The 22,044-nt window shown below is 37.7% G+C and overlaps 1 protein-coding gene across 6 annotated transcripts in view; it reads right to left on the minus strand.

The window, feature by feature from the left end:
• The window catches only part of bmal2 (basic helix-loop-helix ARNT like 2), a 36,935-nt gene that overhangs the window by 7,737 nt on the left and 7,154 nt on the right, over positions 1 to 22,044 (minus strand). For 2 of the 6 annotated variants that reach the window (XM_057836526.1, XM_057836523.1), the window contains exons 2-15: positions 18,711 to 18,837; positions 18,572 to 18,625; positions 11,618 to 11,659; positions 11,360 to 11,517; positions 8,335 to 8,414; positions 5,546 to 5,638; positions 4,793 to 4,910; positions 4,575 to 4,724; positions 4,167 to 4,410; positions 3,948 to 4,054; positions 3,721 to 3,871; positions 3,583 to 3,632; positions 3,381 to 3,495; positions 3,164 to 3,260 (exon numbers count right to left, since the gene is read on the minus strand). In XM_057836526.1, coding sequence (XP_057692509.1) covers positions 3,164 to 3,260; positions 3,381 to 3,495; positions 3,583 to 3,632; positions 3,721 to 3,871; positions 3,948 to 4,054; positions 4,167 to 4,410; positions 4,575 to 4,724; positions 4,793 to 4,910; positions 5,546 to 5,638; positions 8,335 to 8,414; positions 11,360 to 11,517; positions 11,618 to 11,659; positions 18,572 to 18,625; positions 18,711 to 18,814 — 1,563 coding nt within the window. In that variant the 5' untranslated portion in view covers positions 18,815 to 18,837. Of the gene's footprint in view, positions 1 to 3,163; positions 3,261 to 3,380; positions 3,496 to 3,582; positions 3,633 to 3,720; positions 3,872 to 3,947; positions 4,055 to 4,166; positions 4,411 to 4,574; positions 4,725 to 4,792; positions 4,911 to 5,545; positions 5,639 to 8,334; positions 8,415 to 9,432; positions 11,518 to 11,617; positions 11,660 to 18,571; positions 18,626 to 18,704; positions 18,838 to 22,044 lie in introns of those variants that run through there. The other 4 variants (XM_057836525.1, XM_057836522.1, XM_057836527.1 and 1 more) reach the window with 3 other exon arrangements.

The following is a 22,044-nucleotide window of genomic DNA, read 5'->3' on the forward strand; positions in this document are numbered from 1 at the left end:
GAAATACAAATTATTACAAACTTTACTGATAATCTTTGCCTGACAGTGGCAGTGCCCCTTCTTGGCCCTTGCTTTAGAAAAATCCTAGAAGCGCCACTGTAATTCCGACGTTTAACTCTAAAAGTCCCATATACAGTTGTGGTCAAAAGTTTACATACACTTGTGAAGAACATAATGTCAAGGCTCTCTTGAGTTTCCAGTTATTTCTACAACTCAGATTTTTCTCTGATAGAGTGATTGGAACAGATACTTCTTTGTCACAAAAAACATTCATGAAGTTTGGTTCTTTTATGACTTTATTATGGGTGAACAGAAAAAATGTTTAAATGTGCTGGGTCGAAAATATACATACAGCAGCGCTAATATTTGGTAACATGTCCCTTGGCCATTTTCACTTCAATTAGGCACTTTTGGTAGCCATCCACAAGCTTCTGGCAAGCTTCTGGTTGAATCTTTGACCACTCTTCTAGACAGAATTGGTGCAGTTCAGTTAAATTTGATGGCTTTCTGACATGGACTTTTTTCTTCAGCATTGTCCACAAGTTCTCAATGGGGTTTAAGTCAGGACTTTGGGAAGGCCATTCGAAAACCCTAATTCTAGCCTGATTTAACCATTCCATTACCAATTTTGATGTGTGTTTGGGGTCATTGTCCTGTTGGAACACCCAACTGCGCCCAAGACCCAATCTTCGGGCTGATGACGTTAGGTTATCTTGAAGAATTTGAAGGTAATCCTCCTTCTTCATTATCCCATTTACTCTCTGTAAAGCACCATTCCCATTGGAATCAAAACAGCCCCACAGCATAATACTACCACCACCGTGCTTGACAGTAGGCATGGTGTACTTGGGGATAAAGGCCTCACCTTTTCTCCTCCAAACATATTGCTGGGCATTGTGGCCAAACAGCTCGATTTTTGTTTCGTCTGACCACAGAACTTTCCTCCAGAAGGTCTTATCTTTGTCCATGTGATCAGCAGCAAACTTCAGTCGAGCCTTAAGGTGCCGCTTTTGGAGCAAGGGCTTCCTTCTTGCACGGCAGCCTCTCAGTCCATGGAGATGCAAAACACGCTTGACTGTGGACACTGACACCTGTTTTCCAGCAGCTTCTAATTCTTGGCAGATCTGCTTTTTGGTGATTCTCGGTTGAATCTTCACCCTCCTGACCAATTTTCTCTCAGCAGCAGGTGATAGCTTGCGTTTTCTTCCTGATCGTGGCAGTGACAAAACAGTGCCATGCACTTTATACTTACAAACAATTGTTTGCACTGTTGCTCTTGGGACCTGCAGCTGCTTTGAAATGGCTCCAAGTGACTTTCCTGACTTGTTCAAGTTAATGATTCGCTTTTTCAGATCCATGTATGTATATTTTTGACCCAGCAGATTTGATCACTTTTTCTGTTAACCCATAATAAAGTCATAAAAGAACCAAACTTCATGAATGTTTTTTGTGACAAAGAAGTATCTGTTCCAATCACTCTATCGGAGAAAAATCAGAGTTGTAGAAATAACTGGAAACTCAAGAGAGCCATGACATTATGTTCTTCACAAGTGTATGTAAACTTTTGACCACAACTGTAGTCCCTTTAGGACTTACTAGTCCTTCTTCAAAAAATAGCATATTGTGATAAAAGTTCATTATTTTCTGTAATGTACTGATAAACATTAGACTTTCATATATTTTAGATTCATTACACACAACTGAAGTAGTTCAAGCCTTTCATTGTTTTAATGTTGATGATTTTGGCCAACAAAAAAAATCAAGAAAAACCAAAAATCCCCATCTCAAAAAATTTGCATATTTTATTCGACCAATACAAAAAAGTGTTTTTTAATACAAAAAATGTCAACCTTCAATTAATGATGATTTTGGCCCCATCTCAAAAAATTTGCATATTTTATCCGACCAATACAAAAAAGTGTTTTTTAATACAAAAAATGTCAACATTCAATTAATTATATCATCTATGCACTCAATACTTGGTCGGGAATCTTTTTGGAGAAATGACTTGCTTCAATGTGGCGTGGCATGGAGGCAATCAGCCTGTGGCACTGCTGAGGTGTTATGGAGGCCCAGGATGCTTTGATAGCAACCTCAAGCTCATTCACAGTGTTGGGTCTGGTGTCTCTCAACTTCCTCTTCACAATATCCCACAGATTCATTATGGGGTTCAGGTCAGGACAGTTGGCAGGCCAATTGAGCACAGTAATGCCATGGTCAGTAAACCATTTACCATTGGTTTTGGCACTGTGAGCAGGTGCCAGGTCATGCAGAAAAATGAAATCTTCATCTCCATAAAGCTTTTCAGCAGATGGAAGCATGAAGTACTCGAAAATCTCCTGATAGCTAACTGCATTGACCCTGCCCTTGATAAAACACAGTAGAACAACACCAGCAGCTGACATGGCACCCCAGACCATCACTGACTGTGGGTACTTGACACTAGACTTCAGGCATTTTGGCATTTCCTTCTCCCCAGTCTTCCTCCAAACTCTGGCACCTTGATTTCAGACAGGGTGCGGTCCCGTCTTCTGATTGTGCAGTGTTTCCTGCAACACTTTTGCCTTTCCACACACTTCCCACTGAGGTGCCTTGATACAGCACTCTGGGGAACAGCCTATTCGCTCAGAAATTTCTGTGTCTTAGCCTCTTGCTTGAGGGTGTCAATGATGGCCGTCTGGACAGCAGTCAGGTCGGCAGTCTTGCCCATGATTGCAGTTTTGAGTAATGAACCAGGCTGGGAGTTTCTAAAAGCCTCAGGAATCTTTCGCAGGGGTTTTGAGTTAATTTGTTGATTCAGATGATTAGGTTAGTAGCTTCTTTAGAGTACTTTTTAGGGATAGGGAATTTAGGTTTTTCTTGACTTTTTTGCCAAAATCATCAATATTAAAACAATTATAGGCTTGAACTACTTCAGTTGTGTGTAATGAAAATAAAATATATGAAAATCTAATGTCTATCAGTACATTACAGAAAATAATGAACTTTATCACAATACGCTAATTTTTTGAAAGGGACTAGTAAACTTCCCGGCGACTTATTAGTTCAGAAAATAAGGTAATACATTTAATAAAATAGTTTTAGCAAAATCGTTTACCGCCAACACAGACCACCAAACACACGGCCCACACACTGACTTTAAAAGAAATGTATGATCACTTACAATGTTGTTGACTTGGTTGTGAGTTGTTGTGAGTGGAGATTTGTCCAGCGGCAGACTAAATGGGCTCACATTACCACTGGAGGGTGATGAGTTCATTCTAAAGCAGCACATATGGTCAACTCAATTTTTTTCAACAGATGTTTACAAGAACTCCAGTTAATAAATAAATAAATAAAGGGCCAAGAGTCAAGCACAAATTCGCTATTATGCTTTTTACCTGTTAAAGTCAAGCAGCTCATTGGCAATCTGGGTCCCGATGGTTCCAGCATATATCATTGTTCCCGGAGTTGTGGAGATGCCTGGTATTACTGGAAGAGATTTCTTTCCATTGTCTACAATAAATAAGCAATATTAAACCTTTACCGCTTTTCTTAACGTTTAAATATCTCTTGCCAATTAAGTTATTAAATTTAACTGACCTTCTAAAGTCTTAGAAGACTGTTCAGTCTTCCCTGACCGACTTGTTTTACTGTGATTATACATGTAATGAAAGAAGAAGCGCTGATTCATAATCTGTATTTACGCAATAGAACAGGTGTGAAGAAGCATCTACTTACGATATGACTGTATTTGTTGACACAATATATTCAACTTCTTTGGTCCAGGGGTTTACAAAACTAAACCACTGACTTTGCAGAGTGACAAAGGAGCCATACTTTGTTTTGAATTTGTAGCTGTTTGTTTCTATTTTCTCTTTACTCCGCAGCACTGAGAAGGAAAACAGTCACGATCAGAGAAAAAGAACTGTGTTACTATGGACTAACGATTAAGAAAATGTCTGAACCTTTTCGATGACGGTCGGCTAAATGCGGTAAGTCGTCTTGATGGAAGTACTCATAGCATGAAGTTCCAAGCAATTCTTGGGGAAGGTAACCAAGAATGGCTGTTGCTCTGTTGAGTGTAATTCTACATTAATATTCATTATACTTAAAAAATAAATAAAAAAACAACAACATAAAAAAACCTCCTGAATGTTTCTAAAAGCACTCCAATTTCACTTTACCTTTGATCAACAAAGGTGAACTTGCCATCCATGGTATAGCGTGTGATGAACTCTGTGGGCTTGACCCGGAAATCTCCATTAACATGGGGGGATGAGTGAGAGTGTATGCGCCCTACGGCCACCAGGCAGCTGAAGAGAGAACTATCCTGCTTATCTGCATCACCCTCGCCCCCTGCTTCCAGCTGGCTGGAGTTCCAGCTGCGCATGTAGCCTGTACAGTGGACTGTACAGTACTTCTGTGACTCTGTAAGCACACAGGTACACACTGTATAGAAGTAGTACATGTCTTTGAGAAGGGGCGGCGACAACAAGGGGTCGCATACAGGGTACTGTTCATACTGATGCCAAATCAGTCAATTTGGTGATGTCAGTGGTTCAGTCTTCAGTGGAAAAAAGTTATTTCACTACCTTTCTTTTTGGAAGTGCTGGCCTGAAATTCATTCTCCTCAACTTTGACTGAGTTTTTGTTGCACTTCATGCGGCAGAAGAAGGAACGCCGTGCACCTGAACACAGTCGTGCTGCGCCGACTGGGAGTTCAGCCTGGACCTGCAAACCAGCTGTAAGTACGACAAAGTTACATAGTCTTCTCTTACACGCGCGTTGATAAAGAAAACAATCGCTTAACTTTTCGCATCTATGAGCCGTTCCCGTGGGTACAGTTCAGAGGCTGAGAGCTGCTCCTTCACTTTGCCAATGTCTTTCGGGTGGACATAATCAAATAAGCTCTGTCCAATCAGTTCTACCTGCAGGACGAAATCAGAATTTAGCAACCTGACCATCACGTGGTGCCCAAGATCACCTAATCCATACAATTAAAGTAATTAGTACATTAAAACATAAGTGTACAGTGATTGTAAAATTTTACACCCAAGAGCACACTAGCAAATACAAGAATTATTAAGTTGAAATGGAAACAAAAGTGACAACAGTTTTATTTCTGCCGAGATAATGGCTTTGTAAACACAGACCAGACACTTTATTATGTCAACTTGCACAATATCATATCCAATACAACAGTTTGATTAATGTTTTCTATCTAAATCATTTAAAACAACCTATTTGTTAACACTGTCAATTATTTTTATGACAATATATTTCTATTATAGTTTCAGTTTACAGTGACGTTGAACTATACAGCATAACTGAAAATGCTGTATGCAATACAGTATTTGATATGGCTCTTGTGATGGATGTTGGTTGTGGATGGATGTGTGTTGTTGTGGTCCTATATGGTGGTCATAATGTCTTCTTCCTTGTCGGTGTGGTCTATTTTTTAGTTGTGGCTCATTTATTGTATCAGGAGATTCTCATGCTTCAGGCATAGTTAAAAAAAAAAAAAAGAAAAAACTGTATGGAGGGGAAAAAACAAAAGTGTTACCCGACTATAATTTAATATCTTCGTGATGGACTCAGAGACAAAAACAATTTTCCCACGATCACAGCCGACTACAAACAGGAACCCATCTGCAGCCTGCACGACAACAACAACAAAAAAAGAGAAACTAAAGAAAACAGTGGGGAGAACAAGTATTTGATACACTGCCAATGGGTTTTCCCATTGGCAGTGTATCAAATACTTGTTCTCACCACTGTATGTGCGTCAATGTAATGCCATTGTCAAGAAACTATGGGGATGGTTAGTATAACATCAGGATACCACTTCCGTGTCCATACCTCCTGTTGCTAAGGTGAAACACCATGGCTGTCGCTAAGAAACAGGTCATGGTTTTCACTGTAATGAGTTTTTTTTTCTTTTTTTTTGTACTGTACGCTACGCTCGACCTGATTGGAGCTGGCATATGCCTTCTGGTGGCATTGGCTTCTAATCAGATCTTGTAATCTCGCTCATTCTTAAAGATTACACACAGGCAAACATTAATGTTTTATAACCCTTTCATAAGGATAGTCTTTTGCCCAAATTTATCAAGTTAAATGATAGTTATGCATATTGACAATGCATTCTTTGCATCTACTAGAGTAGGATTTTGATCCATTAAGCCTGCAAACGCTTCCCCAAATTTCAATTGTCTGATAGTTATATCAATATTTGTTCATTTGTACCAGTTAAACAGCTGTTTTAGGTGTTGTCATTTATCAAATATGCAGAAACTAGAGAAACAAATGTACTTCAAATAAATTGAGTGGGAGCAACAAAAACCTGTGCAAAGACTTGTCATTGTTACATAGTCCATCTTCCCTTTACCCAGGCTGTCAAATAGATATTGAAGTACTTTTCCCAATTATATATTTATCTGGTGGTGTGTTAAACAAAATTTTTACAATATGATGTTGTGACAGACATACATCATAATGAGAGAAAATCACATTTATTCTTAAGCATTTCATGTTAGTAAAATTGATTAGTGACGGAATATATATATATATATATATACAGTATATATATATATATTAGGGGTGTCAAACGATTAAAATTTTTAATCGAGTTAATTACAGCTTAAAAATTAATTAATCGCAATTAATCTATAAAATATGCCATATTTTTCTGTAAATTATTGTTGGAATGGAAAGATAAGACAAGATGGATATATACATTCAACATACGGTACATAAGTACTGTATTTCTTTATTATAACAATAAATCAACAAGATGGCATTACCATTATTAACATTCTGTTAAAGCGATCCATGGATAGAAAGACTTGTAGTTCTTAAAAGACAAGTTATCGAAATTTTATATCAAAACCCCTCTTCATGTTTACGTTTTAGTAAAATTGGTAAAAATTTCAATCAAAAAACAAACTAGTAGCCCGCCATTGTTGATGTCAATAATTACTTACACAATGCTCATGGGTGCTGAAACCTATAAAATCAGTCGCACCCAAGCGCCAGCAGAGGGCGGCGAAACTCCGAGAAACACAACAAGTACACCTTTTACTGTGCTCTCATTTTAATTTGTTTGAGCGGGGCATTTGTGCGTTAATTGCGTCAAATATTTTAACGGGATTAATTGAAAAAATTAATTACAGCTCGTTAACGCGATAATTTTGACAGCCCTAATATATATATCTGTAAACAAATACATAAACACTTAGGGTGGTTTAAGCAGTGTCATGGTTACTTCCGCTCTTCTTCAGTCATCGACAAAAGCAGGGAGCATGTTCCCTTTGAGATTTGTCAGATGCCTCCTGTCAGGGAAAGCCCTTCCCTCACTATAGGCACTCTGTTGCAGCCCCACTGCTTTACCATCTGCCATCCACAGATTTTAGAGTTCTGATTTGAGGACGATCTACATGTACATGGACTTACATCTGGGAAAAGAATGAAACATAATTAAATACTAAATTGCAGAATAAATAACAGTATGTTCTAGGCGTGCATTACCTACCTCTCTTTGCTTCCTAAGGACATACTTGATTATTATTATTATTTTTTGTATCACTCATCAGAGTGTAATGATTTCCTACGCAGCACATATTGCAAGCCATCTTGTGTCTCAGATTCTCAGGAAAACCTAAAAGTAAAACTGTCTAACTTGAAAGCTGATTTCTCCCTCCCTCATTCCGGTTCCACAAGGCAGAAAAAATGAGCACCTTTATATTTTTTACATAAATATTGGAAATAGTCCTTATAATCTCAAATAATTACTTAATTCTTATGAATTTTTATTTATTTTTGGACTGTCAAATCTAAGTTTAAACTGGCAAAGAACACCTTTAAACTCTTCAATAACGACATATGTATATTGTGGATGACCATTTCCTGAATTTTTGATTTCATTTTCATGAATAATCAATCAATATCGGTGATGACCTGTCGTAAAGCTAAAAGGTAATGATGCCTAGGCTTGCCTAGCTGCTGATGCTACCTTACACTTGAATGTTTTTTTCATGATTAGAGAGCTAAATCACCGAATCAACTGAAGACATCTCTTCTACTTTTCAATCTTGGGAACTTGGTGGTAACATTGTTTTATTGACACCATTTATGTTATTCATTGCAACAAAGCAACAAAGCACTTCACCACTGTACTGTTATTTGGACACGGAGGGAACATTTTTGGCTACAGTGACGAATCCACTAGCCATCCCCATAATGAGGTCATGAAGACTTATCAGTAAACATGAATATGAAGTGCACTAAAGCCTCTGAATTACAATAGAAAACGCCAGGTTAGAGCATATCAAGTTAGACCCCGCACATTTTTACCTTCAAAATAAGGTGTTTGAGTTCCTCATCAGGCAGGAATGACGGTTTGTAGTTGGTGTCAGAAAAGGAGATTGCAGAACCTATAAAATGGGGACAGTTAAAAACCATTCCAACTCTGTAATATATGCCGAATGGGCCAGTTCACTCATTTTCCTAAATTTATTCGTAGAAGGTCCCTAACAACTAAGATTTACTATGATATGCATCTATGTATATCATAAGATTAAAAAAAAAAAAAAAACATTGTACATTTCTAAATGGCAAAGGACAAATGGGGGAAGAACAACAACAACAACAACAAAAAAAGGTTGTAAATGAGTTAATACAAAAAGGATCATCCCAGAATTAGGGTACATTTTATATTTCTACTTGTCCTGAGACCAAATTAGAAAAATAATAATGACATAAAAAATAACCTAGGTGTAAAGAATCTTACTCAGCTAAGCTCTACACCTGGAAAAAAAAACTAATTGTACAATTTGTAACCCTATTGCTAAATAATATTGTAAATACCAAATTATGACAATCAAGTATTTATTTGATTGTCACTTATTGATGATATGTAGCAGAGAAGTGAAGGCTTGTTTTTCCAAGACTTTTGAAGCCAAATTGTTCTAGAATTCTGGAATGACCCACATACTTGTAGTATTTCCTTGTTATATTGCTGTGCAGTGTTTTTTTTCTGTCCCATTTTTACTCGTCTGTTGAAAATAATCCTGTGTGTTGCTCTAATGTTTAAAATGTGTTGCTTTCAAAGCTTATCCTGTACACCAGTTAATATGGTCTCTCCATTACAGATTTTGATATGCGCATGCCTCATGGACGGAGAAAATATTCACAGTTGACAACTCTAAATAATACTACACAAATACTCAGAAATGTTGGAAAGAAAAACACACATCATATATGTATTAATATATTTAAAAAAATCAATTTAAATGTAATCAAAATAACCCACTGAAAAACAGACAACACTTTTGAATCTTGGCTAAACAGAATTCTTTTTAATAACTCATGAACAGGCCTGCAGACATTTTTGATGGAAACCTTTGTATTTTCTTACACAAGATATGAATCACTTTAATAAAAATTTCATACCTTTCAATAAGACCTCTGCACCTATCAACAGGTATTTTGGCCTAATCTTCATGAGGACTCTGTTCCATTTGTCTTTGGCGTCAAGGGTGCTTGTTTTCTTCATATACCATGTTTCAGGTCCTTCCACAGATAATCAATAGGATTTAGGGCTCACAGGGTTCATAGAAGGCCTCTTCAGAAAAACTCTGGGCAATTCTTGTGAGTTTTTAACCGTGTTATGGGTCATTATCCTGTTGCAAAACCCATGACCAAGCTTTCGCTCACTCAGCAGCGAAGTTCTTGATAGTCTTAAGCAGCTTTCGCACTGTAGGAACTATTCACAGTACCTAGAACCTTTTAGGAGGCGATGACGTCATTTTGCGTGTTTGCACATGTAGGATTTGAGTTTCCAGAACCATCCTAGCTCCTACCCTTAGGTAGGGACTTTCAGTTGGGCTGTAGGATCTCAATTACGTAGGTGTTTAGTGATTGGCTGAAATAAGCTGTTACGCCCCTTCCATACTCGCACGTCTCGAGGAGCTGCCATATTTACATTAAAAAAAAAAAAAAAAAAAAAACTACTCTGTACTAAATCTGTGTGCTCTCCCAGTCTGATCGTTACACACTGGATTAGCTTGCCAATGGAAACCATTCCCTTCAAACATAAAAGAATTGCTCTGTGTCCTTGACTGTGTCAATTTCGCTGTTTTCCGTTCAGCTTAGTTTGCATGGCTTTATTTTGCTAGAGGTGTGTGTGGCGTGTAAATAATGCGTCACTGGCCAAGACTACAACGTCACAGCAGTTTGTATCAGGCACAGTACCCATGAACACTGGGCCTGGCGAAGGATAGTTCCTATAACTACTGGAGAGGCCGATAGATATACCGTAGGAACTAAGTACTCCGATTCCTACAGTCCAAAAGCGGTTTTGGAATTCAATCAACCATGCCGTTCAGGGAACCCCTCTGCCAGGTATTTAAAAAAAAAACAAAGCCTCAGAGGAAAACAGAGGCTGCTGAATGTTTTATAGTTGGGACAATGTACAATTATTTGGATGTTTGATTTTTGCATCTATGTACTATGCCAAAATTTTGATTTTGGTCAAGGTCCATATTCCAGAAGCTTAATAGATAGTCAACATGCAATTTGGCAAATTTCAGTCATGCCTTTTTCCCGATATGTAATCAACGGTGATGGTTGTTTCTCATTATCATAAAGTCTCCTATGGCTCAAATGACGGCGGATGTTGCAATCTGACATCGATGGACCATGGCCTTGGAATTGACCTTTTTGGAAGATTTTCCTCAGCTCTTTTGTCACTCATATACAGTATTTATTCTCTTTAATTTGTCATCATTTTTTCTCCTGTGGCCATGTCCTGATTAGTTGGCTAAAGTCACGTGAATCTTAATTGTTTGAATATACCAAGCTGCTTGGAGAGGCCATATTCCTTTGACATGCCCGTCTAGAAATTTCTTTCTAATTTCTTTTGACAACTGCAAGACTGCTTAAAAGTTTGAAGACACCTCCGATGCTAAAAAAAAAACATGTCCTCAAGGTAAAATGTTTTAATCTTTTTTTTTTTAAATGCCACCAAGGCCTGATTCACAAGTTTGAAATGAAATTCAAAAGCAATGTTCGATTTTCATTGGTTCATTTTCATTATTATTTTTAAAATATTACTATTATATGTTAAATTATTTCTGTGATCACTGTCGGTTTTTCATTCACCAACAAAGTAATAGTAACAGTTTTAAGCACGCATAACATGTTTTATACTTCTCAATCTCTAATGTTATATGAGTGTTTAAGAGTGGAAGTATGGTTGCAATAAGCCTGATATAATAGAAATATAAATGCTCTTCAGTTGTAGAGAATCCGATTCATGCTGTGATTTGAAAGGTTCAACCAATCAACTTTAGCTATGGTTCTTAGTAAGATCTGGTACCTCTAAGGGATTTGAGGTGCTGCACAGCCATTCTGAGCACAGTCAGTTTGTCTAGCTTCCGAGACATTGGGTTACAAGTTGGAATCATGTCTGACAGCTTGTCAATCAGAGTGTTCATTTTGTCCCGTCTTCTCTTTTCAATTTGGCTGTGTGGTTCTCTGCAAAGACAAAGCAAATATGTTTTAACTCCCCATCCTCCCTTAAGTGAAACAGCAAAAATAGTTTCCTTGATATTGAGTAAATAGTGGTGTTTATTACCTGAAACATTTCATTTTGGCTTGCTGGTCCTCTCCATCTGAGCTATACGCAGGGGAAAAATGTTGCAATTTAAAACACTGCAGAAGAAAATTTGCACAAGAGTTTGTCAGAAGATGACGATGTTATCAAGAGGTCTGCAAGACCCATTAAAAATGCTTCATGAAGACTGACTGACAGAAGACCACCTATTCTAGTGGGACCAGAGTACAGGATGTTTCAACACAATTGCTGAGAGGTGCACAATAAATTGATAATCAACAACTATTTTGATCATCAATAAATTGGTTAGAGTTAGGGGTGTGCCATCTTAGGTACCCAACAATTTGATTCGATTACGATTCAGGGTGCAACGATTCGATGATTGAACGATGATTACGGGATTGACGATGATCACGTTTATCGATGCATCATACATCATTAATTAATAAAGTAGCCAAACATGTCCATTATTTATTCAAAATGCCCCAATGATTCAACAGGGACGATGGAAACATGCCCACACAACAAAAATCTGCCCGTAGGCTACTTTTTTATTTATTTTTTAAAACAAAAGTGTAAAAACATTGACCATTTCAAAGGCAGTACTTATTTCTCAACATGCCTATACAACACAGCTGACCTTAAACTGCTCTTTTTCACAAGAAAGTGCAAAAACAGCTGTTTCAAAGGCAGTATTTATTTCTATACAATAAAATTTACACAGGTGGCATGATTTTTTTTTTTTTTTTGAATATCATTTTTATAATATAGTGCGTTTTATTTAAGAATAGCAATTTATTGCATTTGATACAATAATAATTAATAAATAAAATAAATTAGGTGATTTATTAGGATGTATTGTCACTACATTAGTGATTGAATTGGTTTAACTAAAATGGCAATAATACAGTGACCCCCTGCCACCGCAAAGTTGAGGCGGAGCTTATTTACATTTGGTAAAAAAAATTTTTTTTTTGGTGTGTTCAATGTATATGTTCAGATTGAACAGCATTGGCAAGAGACATGCTCCCCCCCAAAGTATAATAAAAAAAAAAATCTAGATTAAAAATAAACCTTGTATATTTATTTTAATGTTTTTTTTAGCACTGCAAAGGTAATAATTATGATAAATGAGATATATATATATGAGGGCTGTCAAAATTATCGCATTAACGGGCGGTAATTAATTTTTAAAATTAATCACGTCAAAATATTTGACGCAATTAACACACATGCCCCGCTCAAACAGATTAAAATGACAGCACAGTGTCATGTCCACTTGTTACTTGTGTTTTTTGATGTTGTGTCACCCTCTGCTGGCGCTTGGGTGCGACTGATTTTATGGGTTTCAGCACCATGAGCATTGTGTAATTATTAACATCAACAATGGTGAGCTACTAGTTTATTTTTTGATTGAAAATTTTACAAATTTCATTAAAACGAAAACATAAGCGGGGTTTTAATATAAAATTTAAATGTACTAACATTTATCTTTTAAGAACTACAAGTCTTTCTATCCATGGATCGCTTTAACAGAATGTTAATGTTAATGCCATCTTGTTGATTTATTGTTATAATAAACAAATACAGTACTTATGTACAGTATGTTGAATGTATATATCCGTCTTATCTTTCCATTCCAACAATAATTTACAGAAAAATATGGCATATTTTATAGATGGTTTGAATTGCGATTAATTACCATTAATTAATTTTTAAGCTTTGATCAACTTGATTAAAAATTTTAATCGTTTGACAGCTCTAATATATATTTAAAATCAAGGATTTGTAGATGTATACATGCATATACAGTGATACCTCAGCTCACGAACATAATTGGTTCCCAGAAAGTGTGCGTGAGGCGAAAAGTTCGTCTTCCGAACATTTATTTCCCATAAGAAACCATTAAAATGAGAATAATCCGTTCCCAGGTCCCCATAAAACATAATTTTCTACTAAATAAGCCTTAAAACTACACAAAAATATACCTTATTTTATGTATAATAAGTGTGCTATTGTATTATAATTAAAGAAATAAACTGTACTGTATAATAAAGTTGTTTTATTTACCTTTGCGATGGTATGGGAGTGGGAGGAGGAGGGAGGGAGTTACTGTTTGGAAGGAGAGTGTTACCGGCAAAGTGCGCAGTTAGCGTAGACTCCACTGCTGTGCCCCCCACATGCTTTTGGTTGTTAATAAAAGTGCCCACAAAAAGCCATCCGACGCCTCTGGGTGTTTGTATGCACGCCGCCTCCTTTCTGGAGAGGAAATCGGGCGAACCGAAGACAACCGACGACAACGAGCCAACGTGACTCGCCGGTCCACTTCTCACGACGGTGGGAAGCTGAAAGCACCGCCAATTACCAGTCGAGGGCGAATTGGTAACACGAGTCACCTTCCATAAGGACTGTATGTAACTCTTTTTCGGTCCCATAATAGCAAAAGTACACTCAATATGGTCCAAAATGTCTATCAAACACAAACCACGTACGCACTCAACGAAAGGGAGGGGACGAACTGGGACGCCGTGAGCGTGCGTCAGCTTCTCGTGGCGCTGTCCGACCGCGTGGCTTGGTTCGTCCGCCGAAAACTAGTTCGCCAGCAGAGACTATATGCTCGCGAATTTAATGTTCTTGAGGCGAAAAGTTCGTGAGCTTAAGCGTTCGTGAGCCGAGGTATCACTGTATCTTAATATTTTTTAAAAAACTACCGTCTTTATTGAGCTTTTTTTTTTTAATTGAAAAAAATCCGATGGACTCGGGGTGCGAAGTATGAAGCGCGAAGTAGCAAGGGATCACTATCACATATCGGCAATAATTTATGAGACAATATATTGACTACAAAAATTTGTTATCGCGACAGGTCTAACAGAATTTATTATTTATCGCTTTTGTCACATTGAGAGTCTTTTCATTTGTTAACATTGGCTTAGTCTCAAAATTGTCGACAAGTAGGGATACAACGATACAGTTAAGTCACAATTCAGTACGATCTTCGATACGAGGGACACGATTTTCGATTCAATACATTTAATGCTCTGAAACAAAATATACAAGTGTTTTTTTTCGATGTTTTTTTTACTTTGCTAACAAGCAAAGATAACATTGCCATTATATAAACATGCATTTTAGTGCATAATATTTATGTGCTTACTTAATGATCTGAAGAAATTTTGTATAAAAGTGCTGAGAACAATGTTTACAGTTTGTAAAGTGAGGCGGGGCACACTGTTGATTGCTACAGCTCCTATTTGCTACATCCTATTTGTGGTCAGAGTCATCTGTAGACATACTGAATTGACAATATTTGCAACATTATCTATAGCAGGGGTGGGCAAACCGGTCCTCGAGGGCCGCAGTGGGTCCTGGTCTTTGTTCCAACTGATCCAGCACAGTGCTTTTAACCAATGAGGTTTCAATGGAAACAAGAAGCACCTGACTGCAATCAACTGATTGCACTAATAACACTCCAGATTGGTGAAAAGGTGTCCTCTTGATGGGTTGCAGCAAAAACCCGCACCTATAGCGGCCCTTTGTGGAATAGTTTGCCTGCCCACTCCTGATCAATAGTCACTGGTATGGATTGATTTGGCCTGCTTAACTTCCATTCAGTCATGCCGGTTTTTAATTCATCGATGTAGTATATGGACTCTGTGTCCCATGATCACTCTGGGCTCACATAGTCAATGGAATGGGACTTGGGGGGGGAGATCTAACGTGGCACATCTAGTTTGCTATTTGATGATATTTAGTGTGTGCGCGAGTGTTGCCGGAGCATTAAAAAAGTTGACAAACACCACAGATGTCACATCTGCTCATTACTGCACAACACCAGCATATGACAATTGACTTTCATAAACAGGACAAATTTGAAGTACAGTGCTCTTAATTTGCCACTAATTGTTCATTATGTAACCGTGAGGTAGCTGTCAGTGTCCAGCTGTCTGTTGTCAAAGCGAGGTTGTTCGTAGCAGCCAAGTCGGTCACAATGTTTTGGCGGACTTCGTTGTAAATATCCGGTAAGGCAGTCTTTGTGAAATATGTACGAGAGGGGATAGCATATCAGCCACCCCAAAATGCTGCCACACAGCGGATCTGTAGGACGCTGAAGCCGCCTCCTCAAACTTCTTTCCTCGCCAGCCATGATTGTCGTGTCTGTTACCTCTGCCACAAACAAATGCAGTGTGCTTCACTCTAAGCCTGTCGCAATATGCAATAATTCCATTTATCGCGCGATATATAAAAATGGAGGCGATAACTTTTCCGCTGCGATTTATCGCCTCGCGTGCACGTGTGTGTGCGCGTGCGGCAGACGTGCTGTTAATAGTTCGTTACCAACTGCGCAAAATGCATCTTCGTTCCAGGTCCGCCAAAAACTAGCGCCAGAGCCAATTGTTCCCATTATATCCTATTGTTCAACGTATACCGGCCGCGTCAGTGCTCCGGAGTGACTGTGGACCATCTATGGCGCGCCGGTGTTCGGCCATTCCTTACTACGCGGCGAAACGTTCTACACAATGCTCAGGGCGCTTGCGCATGCATTCACACGCATGCGCACATCTGTTAGAGGCGGCGATTACTCACTATTTTTGTTTTTATTTAGTTATTTAGAACCTTTTCACAGCCTCAAAGATACTTTTTGCATGTATTACCCTCTCATACTTTTAACCATTGTGTTTTTTTGTGTTAGCTTTGAAGCAGTTGACCACATTAGTCACGTAGCGTGTTTAAACCGTCCTTATTTGATATAACTACATTTAAGTATTTTCTGCAGGCATTTTTTAGTACCTTATTCCTGTATGCATCTAAACAAAACAAGTTTAGAGCGCACGGTAGTACTTTAGGTCTCAAATTCGACTAATGTAGGACGTTTCGCCGATGTAGAATATTTTGGCAGAACACCGGTGTTGTTGACGTGCGGGCGCTCCCGTCAGGAGTGACATTTCACGCGGGGCGGCTATTTTTCGGCACAACGCTGGATATTTACAATTAAGTCCGCCAAAACATTGTTACCGACTTGGCTGCTACGGATAACCTCATTTTGACAAAGAACAGCTGAATGAAATTACCGGTAAGAGCGCTGTGCTTCAAACTCGTCCTGTATATGAAAGCCCTCATATGCTGGTGTTGTGTAGTAATGAGCAGACGTGACTTTCGCGGCGCTTGCTAACTTTTTTAATGCGCGCACACACTAGATATTATGAAATGGCAAACTAGATGTGCTACTTCCCATGCCATTGGCTACGTGAGCCCAGAGTGATTATGGGACATGTAGTCCATATACTACATCGATGAATTCTAAACTGTCATTTGTCACATGAGATTAAGAAGGCCAAATCAATCCATACCAGTGCCTATAGATAATGTTGCAAGTATTGTTAATTCAGTACGTGACACAAATGGATTCGGACCATAAATAGGATGTCTTGCTCATGTAGTAAACCTAGCTACTAAGAGAGCTGTAGCAATCAACGGTGTGCCCTGCCTCACTTTACAAACAGTAAAGATTGTTCTCAGCACTTTTATGCAATTTTTTTTCATATCAGTAAGAAGTAAGCACATAAATATTATGCACTAAAATGCATGTTTATATGATGGCAATTTAATTTTTGCTCGTTAGCAAAAACAAAAAACAAAAAATACAATTGTTTTTTGTTTTTTTACAGAGCATTAAATGTATTGAATCGGATCGAAAATCATGTCCCTCGTATCAAAATTCGTACCGAACCATGACTTAACTGTATCATTGCATCCCTATGGAACACCATTGCAGAAGCTATGACGGGAAAAAATTTTCTAAATGCTGAAGTTGTTAAGTGCATTTTTTTTTTTTTTTAAACACATTTCATTTATTCTGTGTTTCTGTGCTGTATAAATATTGTTGTTTTTTACTTAAGAGGTATGGTCTATTGTTTTTAGTTGTGATTTCTTAAAAAGTAGATTTGAATTTAAGAGTAAATATCGCGTTTAAATGGGTGTACTTCATCTATTAATATATACTGTATTCGCACTGTGTTATTGTAAATTGGTTTAAAAAATTGGGGGGGGTGGGGCGCAATAATATCGCATATCGCAATAATTTATGAGAATAATTATCGCACACTAAAATTTGTTATCGCGACAGGCCTACTTCACTCCACCCTTAATGCAGTTTGGGAGAGGAGAGGAGGTGGGCTGCTCGCGGGGAAGAGCCGTCTCAAAGCTTTTCAAGGCACAGCCCTCAGTTTTCGATGCTTCGCGGGCATATTAGCAAGGGCACGCAAGAAAAAAATTCGGAAAATACATTTTGGGAGCTTTTTATTTGCATCAAATATTTTTGCGTATTGAATCGAACAGGGCATATCGAACGGTTCAATATAAAACTGAGTATTGTTGCATCCTTATCACAAGTGTATATTTTATGTGTATATACAGTTGTGCTCAAAATGATTTAACCCATACTACAGTATAGTGTTGTGTGGATTCTGACCTTTTTTTTTTAAATTTTTTTTTATCCAATTCATAATATTCACTTTCAAAACCAATAAATTAAATACACCCATGTTTAATACAGTATACTATATATAAAATACCCTTTTTAAAAAATTATTTTCTCACTGTCAAAATTACACATATGTGTTTAGTACAGTACCCGTTGGTATGATGCCATCTTTCAGATGTGAAAATATTTCTTTAGTTAGTCTAAAGAAATCATTGAAGGTAAGCCAATATAAATTAATCTTTTGGGTGCGGTATAATTTTTTTTCCAGTGTGGAACTCATAAAAATGGTAGTTCATTTCAATCATTTCTGTCAATTTTTCTTAATTTATTCCGATTATGAATAAGATTAAGGAAAACTAAACGTTTGAATTACTCCAACACGTAGCTCCAGTCTTTGTTGAATAATTTTGAACACATCTGGAAATATACATCCATGCATACATCTGCAAACACACAACCACATACGCCCCCACCCCCATAAATACAAAACCTACTCGTTTTGGTCCTCTTCCATATCTGCATTGGTGATGGGGGCCAATCGTGTTTCCCTAAGAAGAAGAAATAATTAAGAATTATTGGCAAGTATTTCAATTGAATATGTTTGGAAGTATTAAATCAAAAGCATACTCATACTGGTTGTCCACACTGCCCTTTCGCTTCCGGGGCAGCTCCATGCTCAAAGACATGCCAACCATATTGGATGATGTCATAAGGCTGGGCAGATGAATGCAGTTCATTTGATTTTCCTCTACCAGCACATCTTAAAACCAACAATAAACAACAACAACAAAATACAACAGAGGTGAAAAAGTGAAATGACTCTTAGATTGTAAAAAAATTTGGAATGTTAATCTCTTTTTCTGTTGTATCTCAGTACAATAAAAATTTGTTAGAATTGAATGAATAAATGTTTGCTTAATGCATGACAAGTAAATACATTATAATGATTATATAATGATTGATATATGATTCCACCCCTTTAGATCCAAAGAGAAAAAATGTCTGAACTCTGAACTAATCAGTGGTCATCCACTGTCCTGCAATAGATTCTGTCTGGATTCACTGCTTTTTTGACATATAACTACTGTTTGGATTTCAGAGGTTTTCACTACATTCCTCAATAATCTGTTGCCTCTTCTGCAAATGCTTCTTGCTGACTAAAATGGCAATGCATTATAGTTCAGAAACTATAGAGCATCTTCTAAATGAAGGTCATTTGTACTAAAAAATACCATTACTTTATAGAGCATACGACACGAGAAAAAAAGTCTTAAATGGCATTATTATGTGAATTAGAATCATATTTTGAGACGATTCGACTATATACAACAATTTAGCAAAGCACAGATGACGATAAATTAGTCTTTTAATCTGCCGGTTAGCCACGCCTACCATTATAGGGCTTTAGCGTCCCTAACAGGTGGATGACGTCAGCGGTAGACTGGGCTCATCGGTTTTACTATTCAGCCCATTGAGGGGGAATTATTCAGAACGAGGAAAACGTGACGAAGAGAGCCGCAACATGTCATTGTTTCAGTCTCTCTACTCCAATATTTTTACAGGATATTCTTTTTATCCAAGCATTTTTCCCCAATAGCTACATAAATGGCTTGAGAAGGACCAGTCAGCCCGTCGAGGGGGAACTATTCACAACGAGGAAAACGCGACGAAAAGCGGCAAAATGTCATTGTTTCTGTCTCTTTACTTCAATATTTTTACAGGATATTCTTTTTATCCAAGTATTTTCCCCAATTGCTAAATAAATGGCATGGTCATGACAAATAACAGTCTTGTGCTGAAGGGAATATGAAATAATAAAAATGCATTTATTCAGGACGACATGGCAAAATTACTCCATAATGGTCAAAACTGTCGACTTCACCTTTACTGTCGCACCTCCCGAACAATATTTTATGACACCTAAATCGGACACATGTCATTTCCCTTTCCCGGCTTCGGAGAATGTAAACAAACCAGAAAGCGTGACAGCTAGCCGACATGCTAACCTGAACAGAGTGCTGTTTCAAAGTCTTCGAAGCGGAAAATCACACATAACTAGCGTGGATTATTTGACATGACGACCCGGTTGTCGACTGTCTTTGGGGATCGGCAAACCGCCCGGCGGAGAGCAATTTACAGTTCGTTCCCCGGAGGAGGGTGGCTGGAGTTGTTGTGCAGCTAACGTGCTGCTAATGAGCATTAGGAGAGCTTTTTACATGCCTGTCAATGATCAAAAGTAAGTAGTCTTTCATTTAAAGGAAGTTTGTAGTGTTTACTTTGTAATCGCTGTACTCGTATTTGACATAATACAAAACAAGATGTTTACTCACTTCCTCGTTAGTCCAATAGTCCCACAGTAAATATCCACAGTGAATGGGAACCTTTTGAAACTCCAAAAAGGCGCATACGCCTCTCCCTCATACAGAATTTTTCTGCAGCCGTTTGGCTAGCGTGATGCGAAAAATAAACGTATTAATCCGCAAAATCAGCTGAATCCTTTGTCCTCATCCACAACAGTACACTGTAGCGTGAAGAGGACCTCTTTTACCGTACACGTCACAGCGCCCTCCTCCTCAATGCAAGACCGAAGCCGGAAGTCACTCATTTTCATGGCGTGGGATTAAAAAAACTAAATAAAAATAGCGATCGCTTCCACACACATCCAAGCGGCCCATATCATTCAGGGGCATAAAATACTGCGTGTATTATGAAATAAACATGCTTTTTCATGTCACATGCACTTTAAGAATCTGATTGATGAAAAGATGCACTTTTGATTGATTGCCATTTGTGGAATAGTTTGCCCACCCCTGGTTTAGATATTTATTCATTTAAATTAATATATCAGTGCATGTAGATATGCCGTAAATGTAACATTTTGGGGAATTGCAGTATAACATACAAAAACCTCACATAAGGACTTGTTTCAGGGTTAGTGGATTACACTGTCCTAGTTTTACTTAAATACATGCATCTGGCAAGCTTATGTTGCCACAGCTCAGAAGCAAGTCAGTCAGAAACGTGAGAGAATGGCACGACACAAACCAAATGCAGCAGATATCCATGACATCTATTTTTAGTTTTTTTCCACACAGTGACCCAAATAGCAATTAACAGATCATCTGCCAGATAACCAGGTTAAACAGATGACAGGGCATCCCTACATGAAAAATCTTAGCTATTATCTTTTTGCGCTCATTAATATGCTGACTTCATTAAATTCTTGAAAGAACATCTACTGTCGACATGTCCTGACAAGCTAGCTTTGTAAGGTAGAATGGTTATAAAAGGTTAGCTAGTTTAACATTTCAAAACAGCATCCATTATGTGTAAATATAGCCACAGTATTTTGACTTTAAGATCACTACACCACAATCAATTTAGCATTTGATTTTATTCACTATGATTATGTTTTTATCGAGTGAAATTGTAATATTGTAACCATTAAAAAAAAAAAAAAACATAGATTTTGGATATTTTCTACATTAATTAGCATGTTATGTGCTAAAAATAAATTCCTAGATTAAAATTCATATAACATAACATACCAGTGAGCTATGTTTATAACAGACATGGGTTAGTTTTGTTGTTTTTGTTGTCGTTTTTTGTTTTGGGGGGGGGGGGGGGGGGTTATCTCTTGTTTTGACAATTTATGTTTCCCTACTTACATTTAAAGTGGACAAACATAAAAAATCATTACACAATGCAATACAAAAAATAAAAATGATAAAATATGTACCGGTAAAATAAAAAAGCAGCACAAACATAGCTTGTCTCAAATTAAGACCAGTATTGAGAAACATTAATTCCTGCAGGTTTGAGGAACTGATTGGTTCCTTGTGTCTAACTGGAAACTATCTGTCCTCTTTCAGGCAAAATTCTTTCACAAGAGGCTGACGGACAACCACCTATTGTAGTGGGATCCAATGCAGCATGTACTGTAAACACTACATGAGACGAGATGGAC

Source organism: Corythoichthys intestinalis, chromosome 5 (genome assembly GCF_030265065.1).
Source record: "Corythoichthys intestinalis isolate RoL2023-P3 chromosome 5, ASM3026506v1, whole genome shotgun sequence".
NCBI classification, from domain to species: domain Eukaryota; kingdom Metazoa; phylum Chordata; class Actinopteri; order Syngnathiformes; family Syngnathidae; genus Corythoichthys; species Corythoichthys intestinalis.